This window comes from Haemorhous mexicanus, chromosome 4 (genome assembly GCF_027477595.1).
Source record: "Haemorhous mexicanus isolate bHaeMex1 chromosome 4, bHaeMex1.pri, whole genome shotgun sequence".
NCBI lineage: Eukaryota > Metazoa > Chordata > Aves > Passeriformes > Fringillidae > Haemorhous > Haemorhous mexicanus.
This window is the reverse complement of record NC_082344.1, coordinates 50112505-50129205: the sequence shown is the minus strand read 5'-3', so window position 1 is coordinate 50129205 and position 16701 is coordinate 50112505. Positions and strand designations below refer to the sequence as shown.

General features: G+C 42.7%; 1 protein-coding gene across 1 annotated transcript in view; it reads left to right on the top strand.

The window, feature by feature from the left end:
• Positions 1-4525: 4525 nt before the first annotated feature.
• The window catches only part of KIT (KIT proto-oncogene, receptor tyrosine kinase), a 54872-nt gene continuing 42696 nt past the window's right edge, over positions 4526-16701 (top strand). The window contains exon 1 of the mRNA XM_059844815.1: positions 4526-4665. Coding sequence (XP_059700798.1) covers positions 4590-4665 — 76 coding nt within the window. The 5' untranslated portion in view covers positions 4526-4589. The remainder of the gene's footprint in view (positions 4666-16701) is intronic.

Sequence of the window (16701 nt, the reverse complement as noted above, 5' to 3'; positions counted from 1 at the left end):
CTTATTTGATCCCCAGATTTATAAGCAAAATAGTGCAATTTAGCAAATATGTCAAAGCAGCCAACTGGATCTCATGTGGCTTTAATCACCTCAGAGAAAAATGCCTGACAAGCCTCTCTCTAGCCCTTTATTTAGATTGCAGAGATGGCAAAGCACTGTAAGAAAACACAGAAGGACTCTTTATAAACTGAAAAGCAAAGTTAGTTCTTGTCACGAGATTCAGAGCCTGGATATGGTTTCAGCAGCCAAGGCATTAATATCCTGTGGGGAGCAGGCAGAGAGGGCAAGGACAAGGTTCTCTGGGTCTGCAGCCCAAAGCTGCTGTATATGTGAAGGCCAGGGAAGAATGGGTAGGGCAGCTAGCTGGGAAAAGAGAATGCATTTGAGGAAGCCACATCAGCTGTTTCTCCCCAAATATTTTGATATGCTCAACTCATGGGGAAAAAAAAAACACAAAAAAAACAAAAAAAAAACCACCAACAACAACCCAGCAATAAAAAAATTAAGTAAGACAAAACAACACTGGAAAAGACCTAGGTTGCTGCACTGAGTCAATTCTCAACAGCAGCCTGTTCAAATAAAGCTGCAAGTGATAAAGGCAAGAACTACACTTGGCAGGTCATAAAGACAAATCTCTTTTCTTAGTAAGATTGCAGGCTATAAACTCGCAAAAAAATACTATCAAGAAGATTAGAGCCTTTATATTCCACTTAGACCGATAAAACAGTGTTTACAATAGTGTGCTATGCATGTGATAATACAAGATGTCTTCAAAACCAGCATATATCTCAAGCTTCAATGACAACTATATCTAGGCTCTCATTGACATTCAATGCTGGAAAAATCTTTAATTAACTAGAATGACAATGCTGGTTTAAGATCACAGGCACAATGGGATTTAGTGAGTATTCTCCACAATTGGATTAAAAGGGAATAAGATACACCTCTCACTTTAGTAATACAGAACGGATTCAGTTTGAAGATTCATATTCCAGGGGGAATTAGATAAAGGTGTCCACTCTATCTGAATTTATTTTAGTGTCATCCCTCTAAAATAACAGACGTTTCATCAGTTAAACTGCGTGAAGACATTATAATCCTGCCATCTACAGATGAAGTCTTAAGACATGTGCCTATCAAACACTACCAGTTTTCTCCACTTACCCACCCTAACATGTCAGCGTGAAGAGCAGGAGACTAGAGATTAGTAAAAACAAGGAAATGGGATGTCCCAAAATCTCAAGGTTTCTAGAAAATGGGTCCAGCTGGATTATACCTTCCTGTACTAACAGTTTAGACCAGCAGACTTCACAGACTTTTTTTTTCTAATTAATAAAACAAGAGGCTGAGAAAATTCACAGCTACAGTTTTGCTGATTAGGATCAAGATACTCAGCACTGAGTGCTGAGTATATATTTTTGCACATGGTCATATGACATTTCTAACAGTCACTCTTCAGAAATGATGTTTTAGATGAATGCACAAGGCAGAAATTTAACCACTTTTTACTTTTTAAAAGCTTAACAAACTTTTATGCCTGCGATTAGATGGGTTTTACAGCAACATTGGTAAATCAATATATGTTTCAAACTCTTGTAATTTCTCAAAGCCTTCAGGAATCACAGAGGAGTTAATTCTGGAGCTGTCTGGTTTGCTGGGGCTGCCAGTTTATATGAAAGAGCCATGTTCCAGCCTAAAGTCTGTCAATCTGCAATTTAGAAAAAGGAAACTACAGCCTTATAGAAAAAGTTGTTATCGTGGGCTATCAGGAAGGATTCTAGCAAGCATTGATTGGCTGTATCAGAAGAGTATTTCCTCTCTTCTCAATAGATACATTCTGTCATAGATAAAAAGATTCTAAGATTATTTATGCTGTAAAAAAGGTTTTTATAGCTCTGACAAATAAATTGTTTTAAACCATGAAACTCGCTCATTTCCAAATGCATTTCCATTCAGATACAGAAATGACAAGCCCTTCATTAGAGCAGCAGTTTTTTGATGGCATTAGCTTAATCTTACCAATATTATTGACCTATTCAATGTCTACTTCAGCAAGCATTCCCATGCATATCTAAAAGCAATATTTTGAATTGACTTTTCAAAGGAGCTCGTCCACAAATTTTAAATTGCTTTCAGTCTTTCAAGCTGAAGTGAACTTTTCAAATATAATTTCACATATTTCTCAGAGTTTATCACTCTTATCTCCAAATCTGTATCGTGTCCAAAGGCTGTAGATCTCTCTTGTCTCTCTCTTCATTCTACACTCTCCCAAATGTCAACCTTCAGTTGTCAAACTGAAGAGAGGAACACGTGAGGCTGGGTGCAAAGCCACAGAAGAACCTTTCTGGTTTATGCTCACGTATTTCAGACAAAGGTAGGAAAAAGACCTAAGAGAAACCTCCACTGCTTAAGAAACTTTTTTTTGCTTCTATAATGCAAACAGGATATAGACAAGAGAACTTAGAGCATTCGGTGCAATCCACCGGAAAGGGCAACTGCATTTATCATTATAATTATTAAAAATAAATGAAGGGGCAAGGTTAAATGCAATTCACCTTTGTTTCCCACTTACTGTTGCTATTTTTAGTCAGTCAAAGCACGTGGAGAATACTGTTGCCACTTTGATTTTGAGATCTAACATTGAGCTAATGTTTGTGAAAATGAGGCATATGATGCAGAGCCACGCGGAGTTCGGATTCATGTGATCAGGGATGCGCAGGACCTAAAGGCAGGCCACTAACTGAAGGAGCACTAATCAAGGAGAACAGGGTAAAACCTGCCACAATAACAACATCACATGTTCCTTGATAATGCTTTAGTGAAAACCTCTTACAGTATACAATGCCCTGCCTTTGCATCTTTAAGAAATTAAACGCTCCAAGCTTACATTAAAAAATTCCAGCTCACTTTTTTTCTCCTACAGAAATAAAATCCTGGAAAATGAGTGGGACAGTAATAAATTAAGTATTTCAGTAAATTTTTCCTCCCTAAGATTAATTTGATGAGGCTAGCACCTAGTAAGATCTATGATTTTAAAACATTATTTGATTTTGAAATTGTTGGTGTGCTAACAAAAAAGTATTCCATTTTGCAACAGAGGAAGGATTCACCTATCAAAAGAGACTGGCTGTCAGAGATGAAAGAGAGTAAAGAAATGGAGAGAGCCATTTTAAACATGTAAGACAAGACTTTCATCTCATGCTGGACCATGTGGGACAGCGCTATTAACCTTGGGAAAAAATCTGACAGGAGTGAAAAAGAAAGGAAGATGAAGAAAAAAAAAAAGGAATATTTTACCTTCAATAATTTTTCTGATCTGTACTGACACATTTCAAGAAGTCTACATTTATGCTTTTCCAAGGGTTAAAGTTTTTCCATACGTCCTCTACATCTTTCTGTACATCCAGAAGCGTTGTTATGGGTATTCTGACAGTCTGTGTGTCCTTCACCCACCTGTCTGTTCAGGGGCTGCCTGTGGATACCTTGGGTAGCGCATGGCTGCTGAATGCATGCATGACTCCTTTGCCTGGGTCACTTGTACACCTTTCTTCCACCTCAACAGTGTGTGACACTGACTGCCAAAGCAGTGTTAAAGCTAGAAATTTGTGTAGTTTGTATTATTTCTGCCTGCAGAGCAGCTCCACTCCAGTTCTGCAGCTACAGAAGTGAGTGCTCCCAGATCCTCGTCAATGGTCTCATCGGTGCTTAAAAACTCCCTCTGTGGGATTCCACAGCCCCTTCTCGCAAAGCATTTGTAGTCTAAATCCTCCTTGCTCTTTGCAATTGCCTTCCTTACATTTAAGCGATTTTTCTTCCTGAGAATTAAGTGGATAACTTTTTATCTTGCCCTTGAGGAACATGAAAAACAATCACTCACAATCCTTTTCTTAAGGACCCTTTCCACGTTTAAGCTCCCTGTCAGTTTTCTCTTTTCCATACCAAACCAGCCACTTCTTTCAAGTCTTCGCTTTGTGCCACAGCACACACTTTTAAGTCTCACTCGAGGTGCTCTGGCCCTTAATAGGTGGTGGCCCACAGCGGCCTGAGTCGAGCACTCAGCGGGCCAGGGCGGAGGCGATACCTTTGGTGCCTCCAGAATCTGCTGTAACACCTCCAGGAGCGATCAGCGAGGATTTCAAAGCTAGACAAATGGCTTTCTACCTGCCCTTTAAGGGATGCTCTCTCCGTTTCCAGCTCCCGTGCCCAGCCTGGCCGCTCCCCCCCACCTTTCTCCGGTCCACGTTACACTTGGGTTTACGCGGTCCCGATCCCTCGGGCGCTCGGCATGGCAGAACGCTGCCCGTGAGGAGGGCGAGCTCCCCCCGACAGCACCATGCGCACATTCAGCCACTGGGCTCTGTCCTTTTCTCTTAAACCATTCTGTTTAGGGGCTTTACGGTGAGCCCGCAGGAGGCACCCGGCGCGCGGCCCTTCCCCGGGGGCGGGGGAGCTCCTCACCTGCGCCCATCCCCGCGGCGGCGGGGCGGGGGCGCGGCGCGGGCGCGGGGCGGGGCCGGCTCTACTCCGCTCCCTCCCGCAGGGGCTCGGGCATCTCAGCGCCGGGCGCTGCGAGCGGCAGCCGCGCCGGGATGGAGGGCGCGATCCTCGCCCGGGAGTTGGCGCACACCGTGGTGCTGCTACTGCTGCTGAGCCTCTTCCCCGCAGGTGGGAGCCGCGGGCGCGGGCGGGCGCGGAGCCCCGCGGGGCCGGGGTCGGCACGGGCGGCGGCGGGGAAAACTTCAGCGCTGGCGGCCCCTTCCACGGGGCAGCGCCGCGCCGGGGGTCGGGCGGCAGCCCGCGGTGTGCCCGGCATCGCCCCGCGCTGCCCTTGTGGGACGCCCCGGCGGGGGAAATAAAGTCCTTTGTTTGCCGTGCACGGCTATCCGGGGCTGGGAGAGGGGCCGGCAGGGAACCCCTCCACCCCCCTCCATCTCCCCGGCCGGACTGTTTTGACAATAAACTATCCGGGGATCAGTACAAAATGTCCCCGCGGTTAAGTGCTCGTTGAACAATGGGCAGGAACGAGCAGCCGGCGTCAGGTGTCCAGCGCTGTGCAGCGGGGTGCAGCCTCTCGGGGGGGCAGGTGGGCTCGCTGCCCTCTGCGTCCGCCGGTGCAGCCCCGGGTGCCGGGCTCGCCGCGGGACAGGACATCAGGGCTTGTCTCTTGCGGCACTGACGGACCTTCGCGGTGAAGAGGAGGGCGATAGGAGCCTTTCAGGCCTTTGAGGGGTCAGCTGGTGCTAAAACTTTGATGTGTTGTAGGTTCCCTTCCACTCGTTTCTGTAAAGGGCGTTTATTTGTTTGACCTCTCAGCCCTGGAGCGCAGGTCTAACGGTTTAAATACGGTATCTAGCTGCAGAGCTGGGCAACTTCGCGCACGCCTTTCAGAGCCGCCGTGCATCTCCTTTCGTGGTTTGTGGGCTTAGGAGGCATTTGGCTGTGTCCAGGGAAGGTGCTGGAAGGAGGTCTTCGCTAGACCGGGGAGGAATTTGGCCCTGGGCACTGAAGTCCGAAAGGAGGTAACATGAAAGGTTCTTTCGCTGCTTATCTAAGAACGAGCTTAGGATCCAGGGAAGCGATGCTCAGCGATAGGTGTTTAACGTCTGCTGCCACCACCAGAGAGGAGCCTTGCAGAGCACCCTGTGTGAGACACAGACGGGGAGGGTTCCGCCAACCTCTGCCCACGGGAGCAAATACCGCTAAAACGCCAGGAACCAGCAGTAGAGGCAATTTAACCTTCTTCGTTGTAAAACACTTCAGGATGCCTTAATGGTTTTGTTTAGGTAACTTTTTGTGTTTGCTGCCTTTTGTTTATTGGTAATCTGAGTAAGTGTGGTGTCTGGCAATTTGGGCTTTCCTATTTAGAAGTACCCACATAAGGCTGCAAAATGCTGTGGCCACGGGAGTGGAAGAGTCTCCTACCGATAAGTTATTCCTAGAAAGAAATTTTGAAAATGGTGAAATGATTAATACCTGCCAGCTTTCTTTACTTCATTAATTTCTTGCCTGCACTTTAAGGTTACCCTTCATTATTTAGACTGTCCTTAAGGAAAGCTTAGGAAGCAGGTCACACTGACAGCATGTCCCGGAAGACAGAGGTGCAATTTCCAGAGTACTGGAGAGCCAAGGAGAACCAATGAGAATCTCTCTCATGGTCATTCTTCTCGTTCTGGGTTTATACACTTACTTGTAGGAGACTTCAGGGGCACTTCAGATAAAAACTTGTGTGAACAAAACCACACTATGTTGTAAGAAAGAACTAGCTACTGCAAAAGACAGCTGTCCTTAGGTATGTATGTGCATCATCTGTGTATCACACAGATGTAGGAGTATTCTGGGCTGGTTTTGTGGTGCTGGGCGAGGTATCAGTGTGATGGTTCGCATCCTGGCAGCAGCATAGGAACATCAGAAGTGACAGGTTGGACAGTGCTGGTGTGCTGTTCTGGATTGCTCCGGAGCTAGTTTGACCCTGTGCTACTTCTGGTTTTCCCTCAGTGTAGAGGCTTGGCTGGGAGGATCTCCTTGTTGAGACCTATCCTGTTTATCAGTGTACAGGTTTATAATAAGTATCTTTTTTTGGCCGTTGGTCAAGAGCGTCTTCCTTTGGTTGCAAGCTGGGAAGGAGGATGTAGAAAACAGCTCAGTGTAGCTTATCCAAGGGTAAACCATTCATCTTTTTTGTCCGTAGTCCCTTCCTACCTTTTGTTTTACTTGCAAACTGACATGCTTCCATACTTCCTTCCATTTGGGACTTGCCTCGTCCTGATTTTGATGCAATATTCTGGAATGATCTTTTCTCTCTTCTTCTCCTGTCCTCCCTCAAGGCTTGCTTTGTCCCCCATCATCCAGCACTCTGCCAGAGTCCCTTGCATGTCCGTCCTGTGGCATGGAAGACTGGACATGGTTCCCTTCAGCAACGCAACCTTCCCCCCCCCCCCCCCCCCCCCCCCAATCAGCTGCAGAGTAATAGGAGACTCTCCCTTGCCCAGAGGGAAGAATGTCTGTTTTCATGATGCTCCCTGCTGCCTATCAGCCATGAGGGAGGAAGCTTGAAGAAGAAAGATTGAATTTGATGAGGATTCTGATTGCTGTCATTCAGTTGCTGCCTTGACCCCCGTCAAGCCATCTGAGTATCCTGCCCTCCCTACTCGCATTTCCATCTCTGCTCTCTCCTCCTTTTCCTCCCTCCCCTGTGGCAGTGCAGAGTCTCCTGTGCAGAAATGTAGCCTAAGGCCACTGCCAGGAGCAGAATGGAAATGTCAAAGCTTGCTCAATATTCAACTCTTTTTCCTTGCACTGCCACTGGGAACCTTTTCCCTGCAAGTGCGTGAGTGATTTTTGTTCGGGCTTTATTATAAAGAATGTGACAAATTTGGCAAGAAGTGAGACTCCCATTTACATCCTGTTTAAATACCATTCATAGAGACTGAAGGCATTTCCATGTGCTCATTTTGCCAGAGAGAGCCTCTTGTCAACAGATGACTGCAGCTGTAGTACTGTTGGGTTGTATTGGCTCTCTGTGGGTTTTCCATCTCGCTCCAGCTCTCCCAGTGATTGTCCAAACAGTAATGCTTCTTTGCAGGTGCCTGAATTAAGCAAAGGATCCTGAGTCACCTCCAGAAGGGATGTGCTGCACCAGGATACAGGTGGTATTAGAAGGGATATGTCTTTAGCACATGTAAACATGAGCTAGGACAGGTCTTGGGAGAAACATTTGAGTCATATTCCAGTCAGTAGGAGGCTCTGCTAGTGAAGCTTGTCCTTTTCACTCTCTGGTCTGTTCTGAGAGACTAATCAATCTCTATAGTATTTGGATTTCTGTCTGAACTATAATTTGTTGTTACTGCAAGCTATTAGAAAGATTTTCAAGGACTGTCTGGAGCTGCCAAACTAAATGCCAAATACTAGGCATTTGTAGTTTGAAGGAGAGCTGCTTTCTAGTCCGAACAGTAAACAGTCTGATGGAATCTGAAGGTAAGGAACAACAAATTCTGGATAAAACAAGAACAACGCAGCATCAAAGAGTTTCAACAACATATATGTTTATCTACAATACACAGTGACTGATATAATCTCATATCAATCTTGTAGAAGAGAGGCAGTAATTGCTCAAGGTTAATAAGCCACTTTTCAGCTTTTTTTTTTCTCTGTCCATGAAGATGAATGCCATTGCAAAGATCAAGTGTTACACATTGTCTTGCTCTATGGATGTGACACATGATTTTACAGATGTTGTTTTCTTTTTCATCTAGTACAAACATCTTCCAGGATTTTGACTCATTTCCTTAAGTCTCTTTCAGCTGTTCAGAGAATGGCTAGAGGAAATGAGGTCTGATATCCTAATGCATTGCATTTACTGTAAGTACCCTCTCACTTTAAGTACATAACTTCACCTTTCTAAAATTTTGAAATGTCTTTCTGACTGTTCCCATGCACAAGAAACAAGTTGCAGATGTTTCTGTCCCTTGGAAACTCAGCTTCCCTTGTTGGGGCTTCTCAGCTGTAGCAGAGCTTAAGGTGTTCATTGTAACTTTAGGCGGGAGAGAAGAGCAGATGCTGCGGCACCTAAGGAAAGTGTGTTACATCTTCTGATCATTTATTTAAAATAATCTGAAGAGAATGCACACAGAAATTATGAGAACTTGGCATAAAAAGAATTTTAAAATTACTAGTATTCTATATTATCGTATTCTATAGAATTGTGCTAGTTTTTTTCAGTGACTTTTAGGAAGCTAGAAGGTTTTTCTTTCCAGTAGGACCCTGTTTGACAATGAATCCTGCAAATAGTCATAAATGAACGTAATTTTACGCGTGTGAGCAGTCTCCTTGGCTGGCTGCCAAACCTAATGACAACTGAAGTGTATTGTTTGTCCACTGGCCAAGATTGCTGCCGTTAGTGATAAAAGCATAAGGAGAGTGTAAACATCTGTGTTTGAGGGGAGAACGTGACTCCTATTTTCTAGGGGATACCAATTAGAAAGCTCAGTAAATGTTATTTTCTCAGTGGATTTCCTCTTGGGGATTATATTGATTTATTCTGAAAACACCGGTTTTCAGATTTAATGGATTTTTAATGATATTTTTCACGTTGCAAAAGACTTTTTTTACAGCATGTCAGGCTCTTGACTTTACCAGCAAAGAGACATGTAAATAACAGAAAAATTTCTAATGTTGCTACCATGCTATGCAACTTCTGGGCTGCTCCATAGGGATCATTTCTGGAAATTGAACTAAAATGAAGCATCACTGGGTACCATTAAGAGCTACAGGGGTTTTGTCGCTGGGGGAGCTGACTGCATTCAATGTCTATAATTTTAAATGTCATCTTGGCAGTTGAATCTGTAATCACGTAACACAATCAAATATCTGATATGGAGAAGAATTCTCTGGTCAACTAGGCACTGGCAGTTGTAAATCTAAGTGATAAAGAGGATGCATGGGCTGATTTAAGTTAAGAGATGAACACTGTGGCAGGCAAATGTGAAAATCAGAGAGATTCATCTCTTACAGGTTCTTTGGAAGCATGGCAAATGCCAGGTTAGTCCTACATCTCCTGTGTTTTCCCATCAGTCCTAAGCACTTGTCCTCTGCCCATGCTGGGTGAACGTGCTCCTCATGAGGGACCAGAGGGCTGGAGCAAGTCTCCTGTAAAGACAGGCTGAGGGAGCTGGGGCTGTTCAGTCTGGAGAAGAGAAGGCTGGAGTGGATTTGTTTTATAGAAAGGCATTGTGCAAAAGCCACACAGGAAAAAGAAATCAAGCTTGGTTGATTATAACCTGTCATTGAGAGCCTGCATGCTTTCAAGGGGTGGAAAATCCCAGTGAGCTGTGTAATAGAAATGTTTTGGGTGTTCACATACCTAGGCCATTCAGAACTAACCAGATTCCTGCTGACAGGTATCGTGAGATTTAAAGCTTGCTCTCGGCTCTCTTATCTAATCTGTTTTTTGTTCAGGAGTTAATGGCTGCACTGGATGTCACATGTTAAAGGTTTTGTCTGCAGGCCTCAGAACTGGAAACTTCATTCTTTGTTGCATGAAATCCGACTTTCTCATGCATTCATCTTCTTCCTGCAGCTGGGTTTTTAAGAGACACAGCAAGTCTTCGGAAGCTCCCATAGAACTCTAGGAGTAAGGCTGCAGGAGACCTGCAGAGATCTGCTCTGTCCCCAGCTCTTCCTTATAGTCAGATGGAGCAGATCTCCCCACACAGACTTTTGTTCTAACCTGCTCTAAGGCAGATTTGTGCTGCAGACTCTTACCACCTGTTTTTTCTAGTAAATAGGTATTAAAGGTCAAAAGCTTCTGATACCTAATCTCCCTTGCTGGTTGCCTAATTCCATCCTTTTATTCTCCTGGTCTTGTGGATATATGAACTACTCATCACGGCCCTTTTTCTAATAATATTTTACACATTGATGATATAAACCCTTTGGCTTCTCTTTTCTATGATAAACCTTTTCAGACATTTTCTTTTGGAGTGTCTTTGCAACTCCTTCCCTTCCTGCTCTTCTCAGCCCTCTCAGACTTGTTTGCATTTCTTCCAGATATGATGTGTAAAACTGACATCTGACTGCAGATGAGAAATGCAGTGTTTCCAGGTTCAATAAAATGGTCACCTCCCCTTGTACTATGTGCTTCAATTTGATTCAAAGCATGTAAATCTGATTTTAATCATGATTTAAATCAGCCAACAGTAAGCCTCATTTTAACTGTTTTGCATTTGTACTTAATCATTTCGCAAAGAAAGGTTTAACCTCCTTTATTACCATTGAGATAGAGTTTTAATTAAATATAGCCTTTGCAGTTAATGTTATACTTACTTTGATTAATCACTGTGCCTGTATTTAAGCAATTATGTAGCTTGTTATATATACACTGATCCTGGTTCTTCACGTGTCTGTTTTAGTATGAAAATAGAAAATGTTGACATTTCTTGTATTAGATAATTGATTTTTGCTGATGATTTGCATCGATTACAATGACGGAAACAAGAATTCTGAAATGTTCTTCCGTTAGATAAAAAATAGCACCACATAGAAGCCAGCCAATTCAGAAGAAAAAACTCATTGAGAAATGTTTTGAAAAAAAGAATTAATGCCTGAAAGGCCTATCTGTAGTCAAAACTGGTGGCTTCTAATCACTATGCTACAAAAATTTTAGAACTAGTCCGTGTCATTCTCTCCTTATTCTTAGAATAGCAATGGAAAGAAACATTAATGGGTTTTTTCTTCAGCTCCAGATCAGTCGCTCCTCTTTGAGTGGACTAGTTGCTTAATTGAGTTGTACTGAATGAATTGAAAAAAGGAAAATATTTTCTCTGCACCTGCTAAGAAACTCCACGTGTCAAAGGCTGGTTTATTGCTGCAGCACAACCTGCCTGAAGGTGCTCAGGGCTGACTTTGATGAATCCAGTAGTTATATTATCTTTAAAATGTTGACAGCAAATCTACAGCTTGAATACAATTTTGCTTTTATTTTTTTAATGATTAGAGGAGCTGTAAGCTTAAATTTACGTTGTTGTATTTTCAAAATCACTGTTGAGTATTTTTACCTTTTAAAAGGAAAATGTGCATTATAAAAATGCTGTGATTTTATTTTTTCATGTAATATTAAATTAAATATGCAGCTTAATAGGGTATTTTTACCTGAAATGGTTCTGTTTGTATGCCTTATATACAGTTCTATGCCAGGACCTGATCCTGAAGCATTCATTTTTTGCTGCTCAGTGGCTGGCTGATTCTCTTCTTCACTTTTGATACTGGTTTGCTATTGTCTATATCATGGAAGTGCTTTCTATACCTGGGTGAACATAAGTTTTATACTTTGAAAAGAAATTGTTACCTTCCACAAAATAAAAGCTTCCTCCCAGTAGTGTTCATTTTAACACAAGCTGTTGAAGTTTCCTATTCCATAGCATGTCTGACTTCCAGGTATTATACATAAAATTGCTGACTTTGCAGGAGCATTACTGTTATCATACCTAGGATTTGAGGTATGCAGCACAATAAAAGAGGTCAAATGGAAGGAGCAGAAGTAAGCCGTGTGTTTCTGGTCTCCTCCTATAAGCTAGATCTATTCAGAAGAGTGCTGGAATGGGATTCCCTGTTTAAGCAGGCACTCAGGCTGCACTCACATTAAGTAGTCCTCTGTGTATCTTTCCTGGAGCAGGAAGAAGGACTACTTTTCAGTAAGCAGTTACCGGTATATTTGTAATGTGTATGCAGTTTCTGATAAGGCTTATAAGTAAACTAGAAAATAAAGTACAATTTAAAAGCAAAAACTGCAAGTTGGACTTCTGTGATATTGGAGAGTTATTTATCTCATTGCCAGAAGACTGAGGAAATGAAGCTGAATTGTTAGAAATGTACCCAAGTCTCTATATTCAAAGCACTTCTGTGTAAGACAATTTCAGTGACAGATGTTGCTGGGTGTTGGTGAGTTTGTCTAAGGTGAAATTTTTCATCTGAGGATGTTCTGAGAAATGTGCCAATGGCTCCCCCAGAAACTGTCCCAGTCATAGTTTGAGGAGGCATATGAAAAGATAAATATCTAATATACTGAGTACCTCACTAAAAAGTGACTTATTAGATTTGGTATTGTCTGTAAAACAGTGCTTTTACAATAATTTTTTACCAACATCTTAATAGAAGAGCTTAAGTGTTACTTAGACAAGAGAAATCTAAGTTCTTGCAGGCTTATCAAGAATCTCTGAATAGATACATATAATTTATATGGACAACTGTGGAAATTTCCTAAAACCTGCCTCTTAAATCCTGGATCCTGTGCCATGTGCCTGTATGACATAATGCAATGACTTTTATTTTGGTAACACAACTATATAAATACTCTTTCTTTTTACTATACCCAGAATTTTTCTCATTAATATGTCAGTTCTTTCAGTGAAGGAAAAGGGACTACAAAGTATTATGGACATAAAAGATAGCTGTGTCTTTTCTGCAAAATTTGGTGAACATGTTAATCTGAAAGTCTTGTTTATTGCTGTAATCTTCTAGGAAAATGTACTGAACTAAATATCTAGAGAAAGTAAAAAGCAGTGTTCCTCTTTGTGGTATTTAATGTGGTCCATCATAAGAGCAGTGATAACATAATTATGCAATTATTGGGATATTTTCCCCTCTGGAGGCCTTACGTAGATGATTACCAGTGCACCTTTTAATGAAATTGCTACTATTTGATAAAATTACTGCCAAGACTTGAAATAATTAGAATTTGCATTGCCAAAAGTCTTACATCTCCTTCCACAGTTGAGCCTTTTCCAAATAGGCATTAATTCAGATTGCAAAGCGATTTACTGTCCTCCAGTTTTCTCGTTTCTCTTCATTAAAATTACCTTTTCACTGCATTTCAGAAAACATGCTTTCAAGCCTATGTTGCTCATTACAAGGAACATTCGTTCAAAATGGAAGTTGAAAGACACTGCACCTTTTAATGTAAATGTCAGCAAAGAGAAGTGAGAAGAAAGAGCCATTAAAGAAATAGATGGAGCGCATGACAGCTGAATATGAATACACTATGCATTAGTGTGCTTTTTCATTCCTTCTAATCATTCTCCATACTTACTTCATAATTTGTTTATTTATGTGTCTAACAGCTGACAAAACTAACCATGGGGACAGCTGGTTAATAAGTAATTTTGGAAATTAGAGGAAAGAAGGCAATAATTCAGTAGGAGTAAGAATCAGTCTAAATGTATAAATCTCAATGCTGACAAGCACTGTGGCATACAGTTGCTCTTTTTTTTTTTGCAAATCTACTTGTGTGTGTACATATATATTTAGCTGTACTCTGTGTTTCTCTTTGAATAAGAATTATCAGGTAGTTGTTGTAAGCATAGACCATTCTAATTTAAAAAAAAAAAAACAACCTGGCAGGTCAGTCATGCATTGGGTTTGGTTTTATTCATTAATACATTGCCTGTAGATTCCTTCCATGGTGGGAAGTTTAGGTATAAGAGACCACAGTGCGTCAATGTAATATAATGAAATGAATTAATCACCTAGAGTAGGTTGTTACACATAGTGCTTCAAGATAAGTGACTGGGCTACTGTAGTGCATGTGGTACTCCTTCAAAAAACAGACCCCAAAACAATAGAAAAAGCCCCAAAGCCATGTCTTTCCAAAAAAGGAGGATTCAGGGAGGTACCGTACTCAGCCCTGGAAAGAAACATGGAGTTTGATCCTGCTGTAGCCATTTAGTATGTGTGTTAAACTAGAATTATATTCAGCTACATGTCTGCCTTTGACAAATGGCTCTATTTGCAGAGTGAGGGATGCCTGTCAGAAAGGGCAAGCTGCTCAGCAGGCAGGAACAATAGCCTGCTTGCATGGCTGCATTTTCCTCACCCCAGCAAGGGAAGTAAAGCCAGCAGGGAAGAGGAAGGTGTGTCTCTGTCTCTAGTTCCAGTTGCTTCTCCCAGCCCCTGGCCTTGAGCAAGTGTTGCACTCGCATGCATAGGGCAGCTCTCACATGGTTGTGGAGGTCATGTGAGGAATCTGCTCTGCTAAGCCTGCTTCTGAAGTACTGAAGCAAAGTGCTATCAGCTGCATCACTAATTGGTGTGACAAGACCCCCTGCAGGAGAACCTGCTGGTTTCCACCCACAAGCCAGGGATTGTCCCAGGTGCTCACGTTTAGCCTGCCTGAAGATTCTGTGAATGTTTCTCCTGGAGACTGTGATGTACAGGGTCTATAGAGCTGGCTGGATTTGACATCTTGCTACCTGTGTCTGATACTGGCTCTTCCTGATTCACCACATTTTGTACTGGGGGGTGCATAGCCTCTCTCCAGGTGTAGCTGGGTGTCCCCTTAGTCTCCTGAGCTCTTTTCTCACTTGATGCTTAGCAAGTGCTAAGCATCAAGTGCCTCTTACTTGTTCTGTGAAATGCCCTGCCAGGGCATGAGGTGTATCTTGGGGCAGGTCCATGTAGGTGCAAGTCCAAACTATGGAGCTCAAAGGTTACCATGGGGCCTCACTGAAAAGGGGGGTGCCTCATAGCCACAGCCTCTGTAGTTCCTCATGCTCATGCCTCCACAGATGATAAAGACAACCTTTGTTCTAACCTCCTGCCACTTCCTCTCTTGGGTTTGCCATGGGTGGGAATCAGCTGGCTGGTTCCACACTTGCTCTTTGTGTGGGAGATCTTCATTTCTCCTTGATGCTGTTTGCAGATGGAGTCAGCTTGGCTGTGCCTTTGAGCGCTGTGCTGTGAGCTCCCATGTCCTGCTCTCCACAGTGCCCTTCCTCTGCCCCCTTCCCTTTGGGGGTGAGGGGGCAAGCAGAGCTGGCTGGGGAGACAGGGGTTGCCCTCATGCAGCTGTGTAAAAGTCAAAGCCCTCATTAATCCTCTACACTGGTCTACTGCTCAGTAATACATAGCTTCCAAGGATCCCAAACTTCAAAGTGAGCACAAGCTCGTGAGTGCCTTGTATCTGCTTGGAAAACATGGCATTCAAGAGTCTGTTGGTCAGCAGATAGCACTGACCCTGGGAGATGGGTTAGAAACAAACTGCTTAGTTCTGCAGGGAAGCCTAATCAGCCTAGACTTAAGTATGTGTCCAGTGACAGATAATTTTTCAGTCTCTGAAAAGAAGTTGGGGCAGAGGAGACAGTCAGCAAGGATTTGTGTCGTTCAGATATGCTGAGAGTCTGTAACACTTACAGGGGCAATCAATCATGTGTTGGGTATTTTTTGGTCTATGTCTTTGAGGAAGACGCTAGTGTGGGTGTTGGTATGGATGGTTTCTTTTGCTAGCCACCTTTATCCCCACAGCCTGGCTGAAACAGGATCTGATGTAGCTTTCAGATCAAATAATTTAAAACTGACATTTGCCATTGCTAAACTTTTCATCTAGCATAAGGGAGAGTGTCTGTTTAGTGAAATGGAACAAAACAAGTAAGCATATGATACCATCTCTACTTTGAAAAATCTCGGAGATTTTATACATCAGAGTAAATTCAAGTTGTTTCAGTGCAATTAACATGAAAGTTTGACACTTCATATTTTTCCTTGGGGCATGAAATGGCAAGACAAAGAAAATGTAATTGAAAGGATCTTACATTCATGTCCATCATAGCATATGTCAACTGTCATAGTGGCTTTAACAAATAAGAAACAGAGTTAGAAAGGTGATATTCCTCAATTAGACCTGCGTGTAAATACTCAAGAGAGGATTGAGCAGGCTCCTGGCTAGGACCTCTACACTTGTGTAAAAGAGTTGGTTTTGCTTCTGCTCTTCTTTCAGACCTACAGGGGACTTGTGTGTCTGAAAACATGTTCATTTTTTCCAGCAGTGCTGGGTATGCTGAAAGAGGATATTACTTCCCTGCAAGCCATGTGTTGCTGATATCTCTGGACCATTGCATCTACAGCAGTGCCACTACTTTAACTGATAAAGCATATCTCTTGTTTCTGCTCTCTTATGTTGTTGTAGATGAAAAACCACGGTGAGTGAGGTCTGTGTGATAGCCCTTGAAATAAAGCCAGTGCCCAGAATGTATAGGCACTGAAAAAAAATAGTCTCCCCAATTATATCCAGTCCTCACAATCTTACAGTAAAGTTGTGGACATTTTGCCTCTTGAAGTTTAGCTCCTCTGTGCATTTATGATAGAAAAACGTTAACTGCTTTAGAAATCATGGTCAGGATCAGGTCACGGTCAGGTCACTGTTTTCGTTGTGCA